The 15,719-nt window shown below is 37.0% G+C and overlaps 1 protein-coding gene across 1 annotated transcript in view; it reads right to left on the reverse strand.

Moving 5' to 3' along the window:
• LOC150105173 (meiosis inhibitor protein 1-like) overlaps positions 1 to 15,719 on the reverse strand; it is a 335,005-nt gene that overhangs the window by 268,489 nt on the left and 50,797 nt on the right. Inside the window, exon 5 of the mRNA XM_090395130.1 lies at positions 782 to 909. Within this exon, the coding sequence (XP_090251256.1) occupies positions 782 to 909 (128 nt within the window). The remainder of the gene's footprint in view (positions 1 to 781; positions 910 to 15,719) is intronic.

The raw sequence follows: 15,719 nt of genomic DNA on the forward strand, positions 1-15,719 counted from the left end.
CAAATAAATGACACTTATATAAAGGCTTTTCATGTCTATAATATATTTAAAATTTACATAATTAAATAATTAACTAACAAAACTAAAAAGGAATTACATGAATAATATTTTATAAGCAAGAAACTAACAGAATAAATTTAAATAAGTCCTGCTTATGATATGGTAGATGATGTTAATTATGAATGAAGTATTATTATTATAAATATCTCCATTCAGAATTTAACAGACGGTAGTTGTAGAGCAGATGTCCTCCCTTGATGAGTCTTTGGACTCCCTGGATGTGTTACATAATAATTTTAATAATTATAGGATTTAGATTATGAGGACAGATTGTGAGTATGTGGATCACAGACTCTGATTAACCAGAGAAAGAGTGGAGATATGATAGTGGTCTATAAACCCTTGAATGGGTATTATAGGATAGCGTCTGATGAAACGTTTTGTTATATGGAAGGTGGGAAGAGAACAAGGGGGGCATCCATGGAAGTTAAGTTTGTTCACAGTCAAGAAAGGGGTAAGAGCTAGGTTTTTCTCACAGAGAGCAGTGAGTGAGTGGAATAATTTGCCCTTAGGGGTAGTGAGTGCATCTAGTGTAAATGAATTTAAGGGAAGGTATGACAGCTTGTTTGGGTGATTTATAGCCTCCCTCAATGAGTCCTTGACTCTCTGGAGGTCTCAGATAATAATAATAATATATTATGATAGTTATAATATAATATAATACTTATAATAGTTATAATCGTTTTCAAAAAAACCTGGAGATGTAAAAGTGGGAACTTACCATAAATGACCCTAGTACTGACTGATTACTTTCATTTAGGAAACTCCATTGCAACAGAACTTTATGATAGGTGAAAATATGAGAAAGAGATGGCAATTCCAAAACTGTATACTCCAGAATAGTACTTGCTATTATAATATAAACTCAATAATAAGTTTCAGTAGTAAATTTTGAAGAATGTCATAATGAGATATTCATGATCATAAGATGTTTGTTAATAGAAATCTAATTATCATCTTCTTCTTTTAACAGAAGAAATCATTCAAAAACCAGTAAATTATTTCTCACAGAAAACATTTCAGTAGAATTTACCAAAGTTAACATACCATAACATATGCAAGTTACAATAACTAAACTACTGATAATTTAATTAGATTATTAGAGGTGTTGTAAATGAGAAGACGCACAAGATTTGTTTTTCTGGTGGTAAAATGAACAGTGATTGAGGCATTAGATGTGAGGACTAAGTGAGTAAAGGAGTTGGTAGTGGTAGCAGGGACAAATGACTTAACTGGGAACAAGGAAAATGTAAGATTGGATATAAAGAGGTTGTTGAGAAGGGTAAAAGAAAATAGTGTAATAGGAAACATAGTCAGTTGTTGCCCAGATATGACGGTGAGGAAATGAGCTGAAAAGCAAGGATTATGAATGACATGTTAGCAGAAATGTGTGAAGAGAAAGCAGTGTAGTTTGAAGTATGTGGAATAAGTATGAAGGAAAAATTGAACTATAAAACAGTGATGGACTGCATTTGAATGGTTCCAGTGTGAGTCATTTTGAAAGACTGCTGCTGGAAGAGAGAGTAATGAGTGCAGAAAATGAATATGAGCAAATAAGAGTGATGTGAAAGAGCAGGAGAGTAAGGAAAGAGAGATTCAAGTGGTGTTTATGAGTGAAGAAGTGAGCAGCATGAGTGTAGAGAATGAGAAAACAAGTACGCAAAACAAACAAGGAAATGGGGAGACTCAGGGTGGACAGGGGAACACAGTGAGAGAAAGGTTGAACCTCCAAGAGGATGTAAATGCCTGTATATACAAAAAAGGGAAAAGGATAACCTGGGATATGAAGAGGATTCTGGGATGATTAAAGAGAAAAAGAAATGGCTCGAGGAAAGTATGGAGAAGTCGCATCTAATAAGTGGTATCAGTGAAACTTGTTATAGATCCAGGAATGAGATCTATAACATCTATCATGTTTGTATACAAATGCTAGAAGTATCAGAAACAAGGAATTGAAATGGATGCATTGATTGAGTTCATTCATCCAAAAAAATCTGGAATAAGTGAGACATGGTTGGATGAGGATGACATTCTGATGGAAGGGTATGATATATTTCATGAAAATAGGAATGGTAAAAAGGGGAGATGGAGTGCTATTGATAATAGAAAAGAGTTATGTTCATACAAGGCAGAGATGCAAGGGAGAAATAGTGGTAATGGTTTTGAGGCAGTAGGGTGTGAGATAGAGGTGAATAGAATGAAATATTTTGTTGGCTGTTGCTATAGATCTGGTAATATGGAAGGTAATGTATTAACAAATTAGCAAAGCAAATGGGAAAAGGTTGATCATTATGGTTGATTTTAATTATGGCAATATGGATTGGAATGAGCAGATAGCAACTGGAAGTAAAGACAAGGAGTTAATTGAGTTTTTGTGGACAAATAACTCCAGCAGTATGTAACAGAGGGCACACAAGGATTGGGGTCTTGGATTTGATAATCTCATCAGAGGATGTCATTATAAATGAGGAGTCAAATCTCCCTATAGTTGGTGAGATGACCATGAAGTGATTACCTAGGTGGTTGCCAGCCATATGAGGATTTCTGTGAGGAAAGGGTATATGTGGAACTAGAAGGCTGGTGATTATGAGAAGCTCAGAAGATCAATGCTGCTTGGATGACATTCAGGAACTATTTAGTAGAAGCAATGTCTAAATGTATTTCAAAGGTCAAAAGGTTACATAAGGTGGTGTGAAATTATGAGATTAATCATGCAATACAGAGAAAATAAGAAGGGAGGCAGCATTACAAGGGTGTTATATTCAATTTCATAAGGAATACACTGAACAGGCAAGGAGGATGACTTGGTTGTTAAGGGTAGCAAAAGCTCAGTATGAACAGCAGTTAGCTAATGAAGCCAAAAAAAAAAAAAAATCCCAGACGGTATTCTTTCAATAAGGACCCAGCAAAAATATGAACGATTATGGTAGAATGGCACTGATTGGAGAAAATGGTATAAGGACAACTGCTACAGAGGATACAATTGAGATATTTATTAAGCAGTTCAAAAAGGTCTTTCATCCTTGTTAATGGAGAGTTTGAGAGCAGTGGATGATGAGGAGGAGAACCTGTGAATGAACAAGAAGTATATGGGATATTAAGTAAACTTGCTGTTAATAAGGATGTGGGACTTGATGATATATCACCACATATTTTAAGGAATGTTCAAGGGAGGTGACATCTGCCTTGACACGTTTGTTTAACATATTCTTACACTGGGTCAGGTTCCAATGGAGTGGAAGGAAGGAAGGGAAAATTGTACCTTCATAAAAGAGGTGACAGAAGTCAAGCATCAAATTATAGGCTAATCTGTGAGACAGGTGTGTTGTAGTTAAAGTGTTGGAAAGGCTGGTTACAATCTGGATCCGGAACTGGGTTGACAACAACGTATTATCTTTGATGGAGAGCATGGATCTGCTAAAGGGAGGTCATGTTTTAGTAATCTACTTACTTATTACAATAAGGTGGCAGCTGCACTGGATGAAGGAGATGGATACAAAGTCATATACTTCTCTTCAAGGATTAGGCATTTGCCTGTTTCTAATTCACAGGTCTCTCTCTTTCTCTTTGGTCTGTATCTGTCCACCTATTTTAGCCGATATCTTTCCACCCTAAATAGATATTCTTTCCATTTCTCTCTATATTATTTGATCTTTTTATTTATGTTATAAATATCTGGTTCTTTTCTGATGTCTTCATTTCTTATATGGTCCAATTTTGTGCACCTTTAATTGTTCTTAAAAATTTCATCTCAAGCAGATTGTATTTTACTTTCATCTTTCTTTTTAACGGTCCATGTTTCTGAAGTATATAACAGAGTGTGAGTGGCCATTATTTCATAAAATCTTAGTTGAATTTCTTATCTTGTTTCTTTATTTAGTATCCTTTTGTTACACACCAAAGATTTTCCAAAATTTCTTTATTTTTTCATCTATATCTTTATCTTTTAGATATGTTATTATGCAGCTTAAATAATTAAACTATTATTTAGGATCTTTTGATCTAACATGATCCAGACATTTAAATACCATTTCATTTGTGAAAGTATTTCCGAAGGGTTGATTTTTGAAGAACATCTCCATTGTCTTGTAATATAATCACTGTAGCACAATTGGAAGAATAGTGTAACATTTGGCCCTTCGATTGGAAAAGACTAGGTTCAATTCTCATCATGATGAGGGGAATCCTTATATGAGCTTTTTCAGTTGAAGGTGACTTAGCCAATCTCATATGGTGGCAGCAGGGTTTTTTCCCCTGTTGGAAACTTGGATTTTTTCATCCCGCATACAGACAAATCAACCTTCAGAACACACGAATTTAAAGACAAAAAATACTGTTGTTGGTGATACCGTTGATGATAGTACTGTCATGGTTGGAGAATTAAGTAGCAGTGGAGAGGATGAGATGTATTTGGCAAAGTAGAGTAGTGTGCCCTCCCATGATGAGCCCTTGAACTCCCTGAAGGTGTCGCATCATATTAATAATCATCATCATTAATTTCCTGACATGTCCCATCAAGGGGTGTACAGGATATGATAATACTACATGAAAAATTTACGTCATTACTAACTTCATATCTACAATTTTCCTCCAAATCAGTCTGTTACTTGTCAAGACTCCAACATTATCAGATCTTATATTTCTATCGTCTAAGGCACTTTGTACCGTGTCAATCCACCTATATCTTGGTCTTCCTCTGGGTCGTTTTTCTGCCAACTTGGCAGAGTACACTTGTTTTGCTAATCTTTCCTCGCCATTCTCTTCAAGTGACCATACCACCTGAGATTAGCTCTGCTAACACATTCCTGGATGCTGACAATGTCCAGTTATTTCCTAACATCCTCATTTTTAATATGATATTGCCATCGATGCCATCTGTTCATGCCCCTAATCTTTCTCAGGACTCTCATATCTGCGGTCTCTAGTCTTTGGTCATTTTACTTCTGACCCAGTTCTCAGATCCATAAGTTAAAACTGGTTTGAACACTGTCTTGTATACAGCTAATTTAGTGTTTCGACTAATTTCTCTCTTATTCCATATAAATTTATTCTATTGACTTCCTACCATGCCAGCTTTGTTGATTCTGTTGTCTATTTCCATATTTAATTTACCATCTTCACTAAAAATCGTGATTAAGTAACTGAAACGTTTTACTTGTTCCACAGGTTCTCCATTCACAACGCTGTTGACATTTTCAACAATTCTACCTATTTTCATTCTTTGTCGTTTTAATGCTGATCTTCATATCATATCTATTACAACAGTTATTCAATTTAGTCAGGGAATCTTGCAAACTTGTAGCAGATTTATTTAGAAGTATAACATCATCCACATAAAGCAAAGAGCTGACATTAACATCTCCAATTCTGATATCATGTTTAATACCACTTTCCTTCATAATGTGATCCATATAGATAATGAATAACAGAGGGGATAATGTACATCACTGTCTCACACGAGATTTAACATTAAACCATTTTCCTGTACTTCCTTCAATTCTAACTGCTGACTTACAACTCAAATAAAGACTAAGTATTACTTGATATAATGCCCCATTGACACCATATAACTGTAGCATATTGAATAGCTTCTCTCTTGACACCTTGTCATATGCCTTTTCCAGATCGACAAAACTTAAATACAGATCTTTGTTATATTCCTATGCTTTCTCCACTATTTGTCGTAAAGTGAAGATCTGATCCTGAAAGCCTCTATTTGGCCTGAATCCAGCTTGTTCTTCACCAAGCTTTTCTTCCACAATTCTTCTCACCCATTTCTCAAATATACTTGCATAGATCTTGCCAGGAACAGTCAGTAAGGAAATACCTCTGTAATTCTCATATTCAGTTTTATTTCACTGTTTATATATGGGTACTATTAGAGCTCTACTCCAATCATCGGGAATTCGTCACTCTGTCCAGGCTTTCTGAACTATGCGGTGCAGCCACTGTAAGACTTTTATACCACCATATTTCAGAATTTCTGGTCGAATATCATCTACTCCTGCTGCCTTTCCACATTTCAAGCCTTGATGACTTTTTCTACTTCAAGTATGGATATGTATTCCTAACTGTATGCCTGTTGAGTGTTTTTTACCACTGTGTTATCATTGTTTGTTTCATTTAGCAATTTTTCAAAGTAATTACTCCATACTTCAAGGATATCTTTTTCTCCTGTTTTCATGTCACCTTTATCATCTCTAACTCCTTTTACAGCACTCTTTCCTCCATTCCTAAGCTTTTTCAACAACCTCCAGAATATCTTACCACCTTCTTGATATTTATTTTCTATGTTCTTGCCAGAGTCCTCCCATGACTTTTGTTTAGCTAGTTTTACACACTGTTTAGCTTTCTTACATTTGTCTCTGTATTCTCTAAGAGCACAAGCTGACTTATTTGCCAAGAACTTTTGATATGCTTTTTTCTTTTCCTTCATTGCCTCTTTAACTTCCTGTGTCCACCATGGAGTTCTGATTTTTCTGTCCTTGCAGACAACCTCACCACATGCTTCTCTGGCTGTATCAATCAGGGTTTTCTTCAAGGCTTGCCTTGAAGAAAACCCTGATTGATACAGCCAGATCTGATTCAGCCAGATCTGATACAGCCAGATCTGCAGTTCACATCTGAGAGCTGCTCAACTTTTATTCACTTTAAAACTTTCTTTCATGTTATTCTTTTCAATATGAAATTCAATTTTATCCTGCTCAAGACTAAATAGTGATCACTTCCATTTTCAAATCCTCTGTACACTCTGGTGTCCTGCACCAGGGAGAAAACATCACTATCAACAATAACATAGTCAATGAGACTTTTCTTATTCCTTGCCTCTTCTCTCCATGTGAATTTGTGCACATTTTTATGTTGGAACATGGTGTTAGTAATAACCAGTCCATGTCCTGAGCAGAAATCCAACAGATATTTGCCATTATTATTAGCTTTGCTCTTTTCTCCAAATTTTCCCCAAAACATTTTTATATGTCTGACAATCACTTCCTACTCTGCTATTTAGATCCCCAACAAGGACCAACTTTTCCTTTTTCATTGTGTCAGTTGCTTTTTCTAAAGCCTCAAAAAATTCCTCCACTTGTACCTTAGTAGAACCTTCTGTGGGACCATAGGCACAAATAAGTCTGATTGTCCAGTTCCCCATTCCAATATTTGCCCACATTTCTCTACTTGAGACCGCCTGCCATTCAAGATTAGCCTCATATTTTGTGTTGGTGACATTGAAAAAATGAAGGAACCATTAGTTTATACGGGAATAGTGATGAATGAAGTGGAGGTGACTAGTCTATTACAGAACCTTAATGTGAACACATCCGTGGGATTGGATGGTATACTGGCACGGGTCTTGCGTGAAGCGGCTAAAGAATTATCAGTGCCCTTGACCATGTTGTTTAATCTGAGTCTCAGGTCTGGCTTAGTCCCAAAGGTGTGGAAAGAGGGGAAAATAGTTTCACTGCATAAAGGAGGATCCAAGACTACGGTTGCAAATTACCGACCGATCAGCATATCAGGAGTCGTTGTCAATGTCTTAGAGAAAGTAGTCAAGGGAAAAATACAGGAATGGATTGATGAAAACGAGATACTGTACAGGGGCAGGCATGGCTTTGTGAAGGGTAGATCATGCTTCAGTAACTTGCTCAAGTTTTATAACAAGGTGACGGCCTGGATAAGGGAAATGGGTTTACAGTGATACTGCTGGACCCGGCAAAGGCGTTTGACAGGATACCACATGGAATACTAATCCGTAAACTACAAAATACGGGAATGGATATAGGGTTGGTGAGATGGATAGGTGGTTGGTGATGGAGAGATATCAAAGAGTAGTTTATTCAGGAGTAGAGTCCAAAAGACGGCCTGTGACTAGTGGTGTGCTGCAGGGTTCTGTTCTTGGACCACTGCTGTTTAATCTGTTCATTAACGATATAGGGAAGGATCTAAGTGGAACAATTCATTTGTTCGCTGATGATGCAAAGTTGGGTAGGGCAATAGTGAATGCAGAAGATGTGAAAGTCTTGCAGGATGACTTAGATAGATTGGAGTTCTGGGCTAAGGAGAATGGATGTCAATTTAATGTGACAAAATGTAAGGTTATGCATTTTGGTGTGAAAAGATTAGCAGCAGTATACCACATTGGTGGAACTGTAGTCCAAGAGATTGATGAGGCCAGGGACTTGGGAGTGTTGGTGGATAGGGAGATGAAGTTTAATGGGCACACTGCAAAAGTTGCTAAATCAGCTCATCAACTCACTTGGTTGTTGAAAAATACCTTGATGAGCAGAGACAAGCAAGTTATTGTACCTCTGTACCGAGCCTTGATAAGATCATCTTGACTACTGTGCCCAGATTTGGTCACCTCGGTTCCTTCTTGATGGGGAGGAGGTGGAGAGGATCCAAAGGTGAGTGACTAAGATGATAACAGGTCTATGGAATGAACCATATGAGAACAGGTTGAAGATTTGTGGGTTGCAGAAACTAGTTGATAGGCGGACGAGGGGAGATATGATTGAGACATTCAAATTGCTAAAGGGATTCTATAGGATTAATTCAGAGGATATTTTTGAGATCAGGACTGGTGGTGGGAGAACTAGCGGACACCTATGAAAGCTGGGCAAGAGTGTGGTTAGCAGGGGTGTTAGAGCTGGGTTCTTTACTTTTAGAGTGGTAAATGAGTGGAATAAGCTGCCAGAGTCTGTTGTGGGTGCTATGATGGTGAACGAGTTCAAGACAAGGTATGATAGATACTGTGAGAATGTAATCGCATAGTTGTGTGGACATGATGTTTAGGGCCTCCCTCGATGAGTCTAAGGACTCCTGGAGTCGCCCGAAATAATAATAATAATACTATGGCTACTCCTTATTTTCCTTGATTGTCATTTCCTGAGTATAACATTTTGTATTTATTGCTCAAAAAGATCTCACCATTTTTTGCCTTTTTTGTTTCAGTCACCCCTATTATGTCGATCTGGTACTTATCTAATTCTTCAGCTAGCTTCATTTCTTTGCCATTCAGGCTTCTTATGTTGATAGTACCAATCTTTAACTCTGGTGATGTTGAGTTGGGGTGTGCTTTTAAATTTGTTCGGGTAGCTGACTTTTCCCTGTTCACCCTGGTTCCCTGGGGAAAAACAACAGGGTCCTTGTTTAACTGGGCGACGCCCCAGCCAGCATGAAAATTTGTCATGTTGTACCATCATTTTGTATTTTGGTTTAAGCCAATAAGAATAGAATTTGGTCGGCTAAATCCCAAATTGCCAGCCCATCGTCGTTCGTTCAGTATCAAAGTAGATACCCAACAGGGTGCACCACGAGAAGGTGAGGATTGGACATTAGGTCAGAAGCCCTGGTCGGTTCTCCGCATTCCTTTAAAGGGTATGTAGAGGTCTTCTCTCAGTTATACAGTTTTGACCCCTAAGCACCCCTAATATTAATAATAATATTAATAATAATCTGATCATCTGTATACAACATTGTATTGATAACAACTCTTCTGGCTAACTGGATACCTTCTTTTCTTGTTTTCCATATTTTAATAATCTGATCAATATGTATATATATATTGAATAGAGTTGGAGATAAGCTACATATCCCTGTCTGACACTCAGATTGATTTCAATCTCTTCTGTTAATTTATAATCTAACTGTAAATGTATTTTTGTATCTTTATATAAACTTTGTATAGCTTGTACCAAATGTAATGGATATCCTTGTTTTTCCCTTATATTCTATAGTTTTTCCCTGTGCATTTTATCAAAAGCTTTCTCATAATCTATTAAATTAAATTCTATTCTTTTTCCAATAATTTGTTTTAACACACAAATATTATTATTATTATCATCATTTGATACCTCCAGGAAGTCCAAAGACTCATCGAGGGAGGGCACCTACTCTACAACTCTGTCTCCACCAGCTCAATCCACTCACTGATCACTGCTACACCAACACCATTTACCGCCGATCACCACCGCTAGTATTTCCACAGACAATCACAAACATCCATGCCCACAGCGCGATTCGAACCTAAAGACTTTTGGATGGAGAGCAGATATGCTAACCACCCAGTCAGCCAAGGTGGCATACTGTCTGTACATGTTCCATGTCTGAAACCATTTTGTTCTTCTGAGAGTAGATTGTTTGCAATATTTCTAAGTCTTTTATTCAGGGTTTACTGCAAATTTTGTAACCTGTATTTAATAAACTTATTCTTCTGTAATTTCCATAATCATCTCTGTCTCCTTTCTTAAATATAGATATAATTTTAGCTTTTAACCAGTCTGATGAAACCTCACATTTCCTCAACAGTTATTAATTTTAAGAATCTGTAATGTAAATATTCTCTGTCATATTTCAAAGCTCTGTATTTATGTCATCTAATCCGGTTGATTTTCTATTTTTTGATACCTTTACTGCTTCTTTTACTTCTTCCAACGTTACTGGTTCTATATCAGTGCTGATTTCTTCATTATCATTGTTCGTTATTAAATTTGGGTAATTTTAACTTATGGATCTGAGAGCTCGATTAGATCTAAAGCACTTGACCAAAGACTCGAGTCCTGGAAAAGATTAGGGACATGAACAGATGGCATCACTGGCAATATCATATTAAAAATGAGGATATTAGGAATGAACTTGACATCATTAGCATCCAGGAATTGTTAGCAGTGCTAATCTCAGGTGGTATGGTCACTTAAACAGAATGGAAGAAAATAAAGATTAGCAAACAAGTGTTCTCCCCAGTTTGGCAGGAAAAAGATCCAGAGGAAGACCAAGATATAGGTGGATTGATACAGTGAAAAGTGCCTTAGAAGACAGAAGTATAAGATCTGATAATATTGGAGTCTTGACAGATAACAGATTGATTTGGAGGAAAATTATTGATAAGAAGTTAGTAATGATGTAAGTTTTTCATGTAGTACCATCATAATATCCTGTACACCCCTTGAGAGTACATGTCAGGAATTTCATGATGATGATATTGCTGTTTGAATGCTGTAGTTGCCTCTGGTTTCTATATTTGCATGTGTCCTGAAGAAGTATACTGAAGAGTGCTAATACCTGGCAGAGTTTAGTATAAGTATCAGCTCCATAGTTTATTCAGTTTCAATAATTTCATGTGGTCAATACCTGAAAATCTTATGCATCAGAAAAAGAAGTTCATTTACAGACTTATGTTTCATTTACATTGTAGAGACAAAAATATTCTCCCTAAGTTTTTAAAATTGCAAATTACCTATGAAATTATCTATAATTTGCACACAGAAACTGCTCTTGTTAGAAAACATGCTTTCCTCTCCAGATTTCAATCATCCCACATCAAACAACTTGCATATGCACTTCATTTTGAGATATCAGCACCCTTACCATATACATTTCATGATGATGATGCAGACATACTTTGAAAAAATCCATGTCTCTATAGCAGATGCTAATAAAATGAAATGATTAACTTCGCCAAGTTTCAGCCAAGATAGAAAGTGTACCAAGCATTCACCCAATAATAACATACTGTATTTTTTATTTTATAAGATGCATGAATTATTTATTATTATTATTATCTAGGCCTCCATAGAGACAAAAGACACATCGTGGGAGGTCCTTCCTTGGAAATACAAAGTCTATCAAGACTCATCGCGGGAGGTCCTTCATAGGAAACACAAAGTCTATCCCACCACTCTTTGAACTCATTGACTGTTCTCGCTCTCACTACTCTATCAGGCAATACATTCCATGGTTCAACCACCCTCCATGCAAAGAAACCACTCCTCACCCTCTTGCTCACAGCTTCCTTTTGTAACTCCCAGGAATGGCCTTCTTGTCAACGCTCCTTCGTGTGGTTCCACCAAGTGAAAGAACTCCCCAGTGTCAACCCTGTACCCTCTAAACAGTTTAAAAGTCTTGATCATATCACCTCTCCTTCTTCTTCTATCCACCAAATTCTGCAGTCCACATTCCTTCAGCTAAACCTCATAACTAACATTGTACAGTCCTGAAACCATATTTGTTATCCACCTCTGTACCCTTTCCACAGTTAATTTATCCCCTTCATATGCTGGGGACCAAATTTGAGAACAATAGTCTAAGTGTGGTCTGATCAGTCTTATACAACAGAATGACAACTCTTTTATCTCTGCAGGTCAGTGTCCTTCTCAGTACTGCAGCAATCCTCTTGGTTACCTTCACCACTTTTGCAATATGTTCCCTGAATTTCAGGTTTCTATCAATCATCAATTCCAGATCTCTTGTCTCCCCTACTTCCTCCAGTACGACTCTTCCAATACAGTATGAAGTGTCCCAAACCTCAAGACCTTACATTTTGCTGCCTTATACCCACACCCGCATTGATTTGCCAATCTGCCTAGTTTATTCAAATCCTCTTGCAGGGCTACCACATCTGCACTAATACTAATAACCCTTCTCAGCTTCACATCATCGGCAAACAACTGAATATCCCCCCTGCAATCCACTGACAATGTCATTGATATAAAGGTTAAACAATATACAAAGGCCATTCTTTTTTGTGTACTCGATCACACTATGCTTAAATGCAATCATATAGTTATGTCTGTGCTTTGTAGAATCTATGGGTTATAAAAAAATGTAAATATAATAATGTATTGATTACTAATTTAAATATGTGACTATTAAAAACCATGAAACTATTCAAACTGTCACGAATTGCCAACAAGCGATGACACAAACATCGGTGTGTAAGGTGCACCGGTTTATAAGATATATCATAATTTTCAGATGAATTTTAGGTACAAAAAAAGTGCATCTTATATAAGGTGAAAAATATGGTAGTTATTAAATTTCTCCTCTTGCACTTACAGCATTTTTTTTATTCTGAGGTTGAGTAAGCAGTCCTGTTTGTGATCTACTTTCCTTTTTGTGTTTGATCTTTTATAGAGTAGTTAAGAAGGAAATTGCTACCTTGGTTCCTGGATTATTATTATTATTACCATAGTACATGTTCAGCTTTTATGTTTATGCTATTTTCACCAAGTCTCCAAGTTTCACTCAATCTGATTATGCTATATTTTATCTTTTTCCCTTTTAATAATAATTTTTCTAGTCTTGTCTGTCCTGGTAAAGACATACTGTGATAGATATAATTTTCTATAGTTATTATTATTATTATGTGACACCTCCAGGGAGTCCAAAGACTCATCGAGGGAGAGTGTGTCAACAGCATCGAACGATTAATCCACTCCGACTACTAACCACACTCAAACTTGCTTAACTTTTTGCGTGAGCCATTAATAGCAGAGGCTCTACCAATCGACCAACCTTAATACATTAAATTTTATATTCTCAGTTTGGGAGTGGCATTTCTTGTTACTAGCAGACCTCTGAAGATATTTAAGTCTGGTCTATCATAAGGTTGAGAGATAGTCACATTTATGCTTTTTATGCACCAGCATTGGGCTGTATGACTTCTAACATACCTATGTTTCATGATATGAGGGTTTTGGTCTATTTCTTCTTTGATAAGCAGGCTTTGTGGAAGGTCAGCTTACTTAATTACGGCAAATGCCTGAGAGATGGCAGGATCACACTCAATGAAGAGGATATCTTAATAAGACAGAAAAGAGGCACTTTAGTCCTGAAATACTATAATAGCAGTGGGAGGAAAGAAGCAAGATGAAGGAAGAGAGGAAGAAAAGTAAGGACCAGCACAGATAACAACAGATGTATATTATGTGAGAGTAAGGTTTGTTTTCTTGCATTCTCCACAAAATCAGATTACTAGAGGAAATAAGTAAAGCAGGATGAGGCTGGATAGTCATTTAGTATCTTGATTACAAGGCTGGTTGATTAATAGGAGCCAGTGAGCTGTGCATGGAGGTGCAATGTCTCACCTTCTTTTTCAACTTCCAGGGATGGCCTTTTGTCTTTGCTGTTTCCCTCATTCTACTATATGAAAAATCTCCTCAGTGATAATACGATAATAATCCTTCAACAGCTTAAATGTCTCGATCATATCCCCTCCCCTCCCTTTGGTTTCCATACACCAAACTCTGCAGTCTGCATGCCCTCAGTCTATTCTCATAATCAGTGTTGTACAGTCCTAATATCATTTTTATTACCCACTGCACTCTCTCCAAGGTTACTTCATCTCCTTCAAATCCCAATGACTAAATCTAAGCACAGAAATCCAGATGTTGTCTTATCAAAACTATATATAAATGGGACATCACACTTCTATCTTTCGTAGTCAATTTTCTCCTCGACATTGCTGCAATTCTCTGAGATGTCTTCACAATGTTTGCAATGTCCTCAAAACTTCAAATTGCTATCCACCCAAAGATTCCTTACTTCCTTCACTTCTTCCAGCATAACACCACCAAGTGAGTATGAAGCATTCCATATGTGGATCCCAAATTTTAAAACCTTACATTTAGTTGCATTAAACTGATAGTGCCAATTATTTGCCCACCTTTCCAGCTTATTCAAATCTTCTTAACCCAGCATTAGTAAGGTGATGTCACAGACCCCAAAGATTTTAAATTGACTAACTTTTTAACAATTCATGGCAGTGAGTCATGCCTCAGTATAGCTTCCCCCGCTCGTAACCCGCTACTCTACGCCATAGACGACAGGCTGTTGTGCACAAGCAAGTTTAGTGTGCAGAGGTGAAAAATGTGCTGGGACCCACCAGACCCTACCCCTTAGCAAATGTGCGACTATATTTACATCTGAAACATAAGTTGTTTTCATGTATATTCTACTAAAATATTATCGTTACTGCTATGTCTTCTATATTTTTACATACCAACTATAAGAAAATACGTTTTCGTAAATATTTAGAGGGTATTTTGAGAATAATATCTTTTTTTTACCAGATGAGTTATGAGCAGGAAGAACAGAGGTTACGCCAACTTATAGATGATGCTTTGACAGACGAGGAGCCACTTAGCGGAGATGATGATAGTGAAAATGATTTAGAATTAGTCAGTAACCATGAGTCTGATACAGAAGAAGACTGTGAGGAAGAATCTTAAACAATATAATTTAATATTGATTAAAAAGATATGGATCTCTATAATACACTACATTATTTGGGTGGGTCTGTCGGACCCCACCTTGCCACTTTTGTTACATTTTCCCACCTCACCAGCACCAGGTTAAAGAGTCAAAACATCAGCACCATTGCTAATAACCCTCCTAAGCTTTACATCATTTGCAAACAACTGAACATCTTCCTGTTGTCCTATGACAATATCATTGACAGTAAGATTGAACAGTAATGGTTCCAGGAATGAACCTTGTGGAACTCACTTATAACCTTCCAAATCAATGGCACTGCTCCCCATATACAACTCAATGATATCTTTCAGAGAGCCAATCACCAATCCAATCCGCTAGCCTGATATCCACATGATGCAACTTAAAAATCAACTTCTCATATGGTGCTCTATTAACTGCAGCGGAAAAATCCAAAAAAATGACAGTGTACACATTACCCTCATCCACTGCTCTTGTTGCTCTATTGTAAAAGGTAAACAGATTAAAACAAGAGTGCTCTTTAAGAAATCTATACTGGCCTGCATAAATAATATTACTATCTTTGATCTCTAATAGTCTCTAGTAGTCCCAAAATGACTACTGTGCGCAGATCTGGGCACCAGGTACAGAATGAACCTTACGAGAACAGG

This window comes from Typopeltis vanoorti, chromosome 7 (assembly GCF_054136105.1).
Source record: "Typopeltis vanoorti isolate ZY-2024b chromosome 7, IOZ_Tvanoo_1.0, whole genome shotgun sequence".
Lineage (NCBI taxonomy): Eukaryota > Metazoa > Arthropoda > Arachnida > Uropygi > Thelyphonidae > Typopeltis > Typopeltis vanoorti.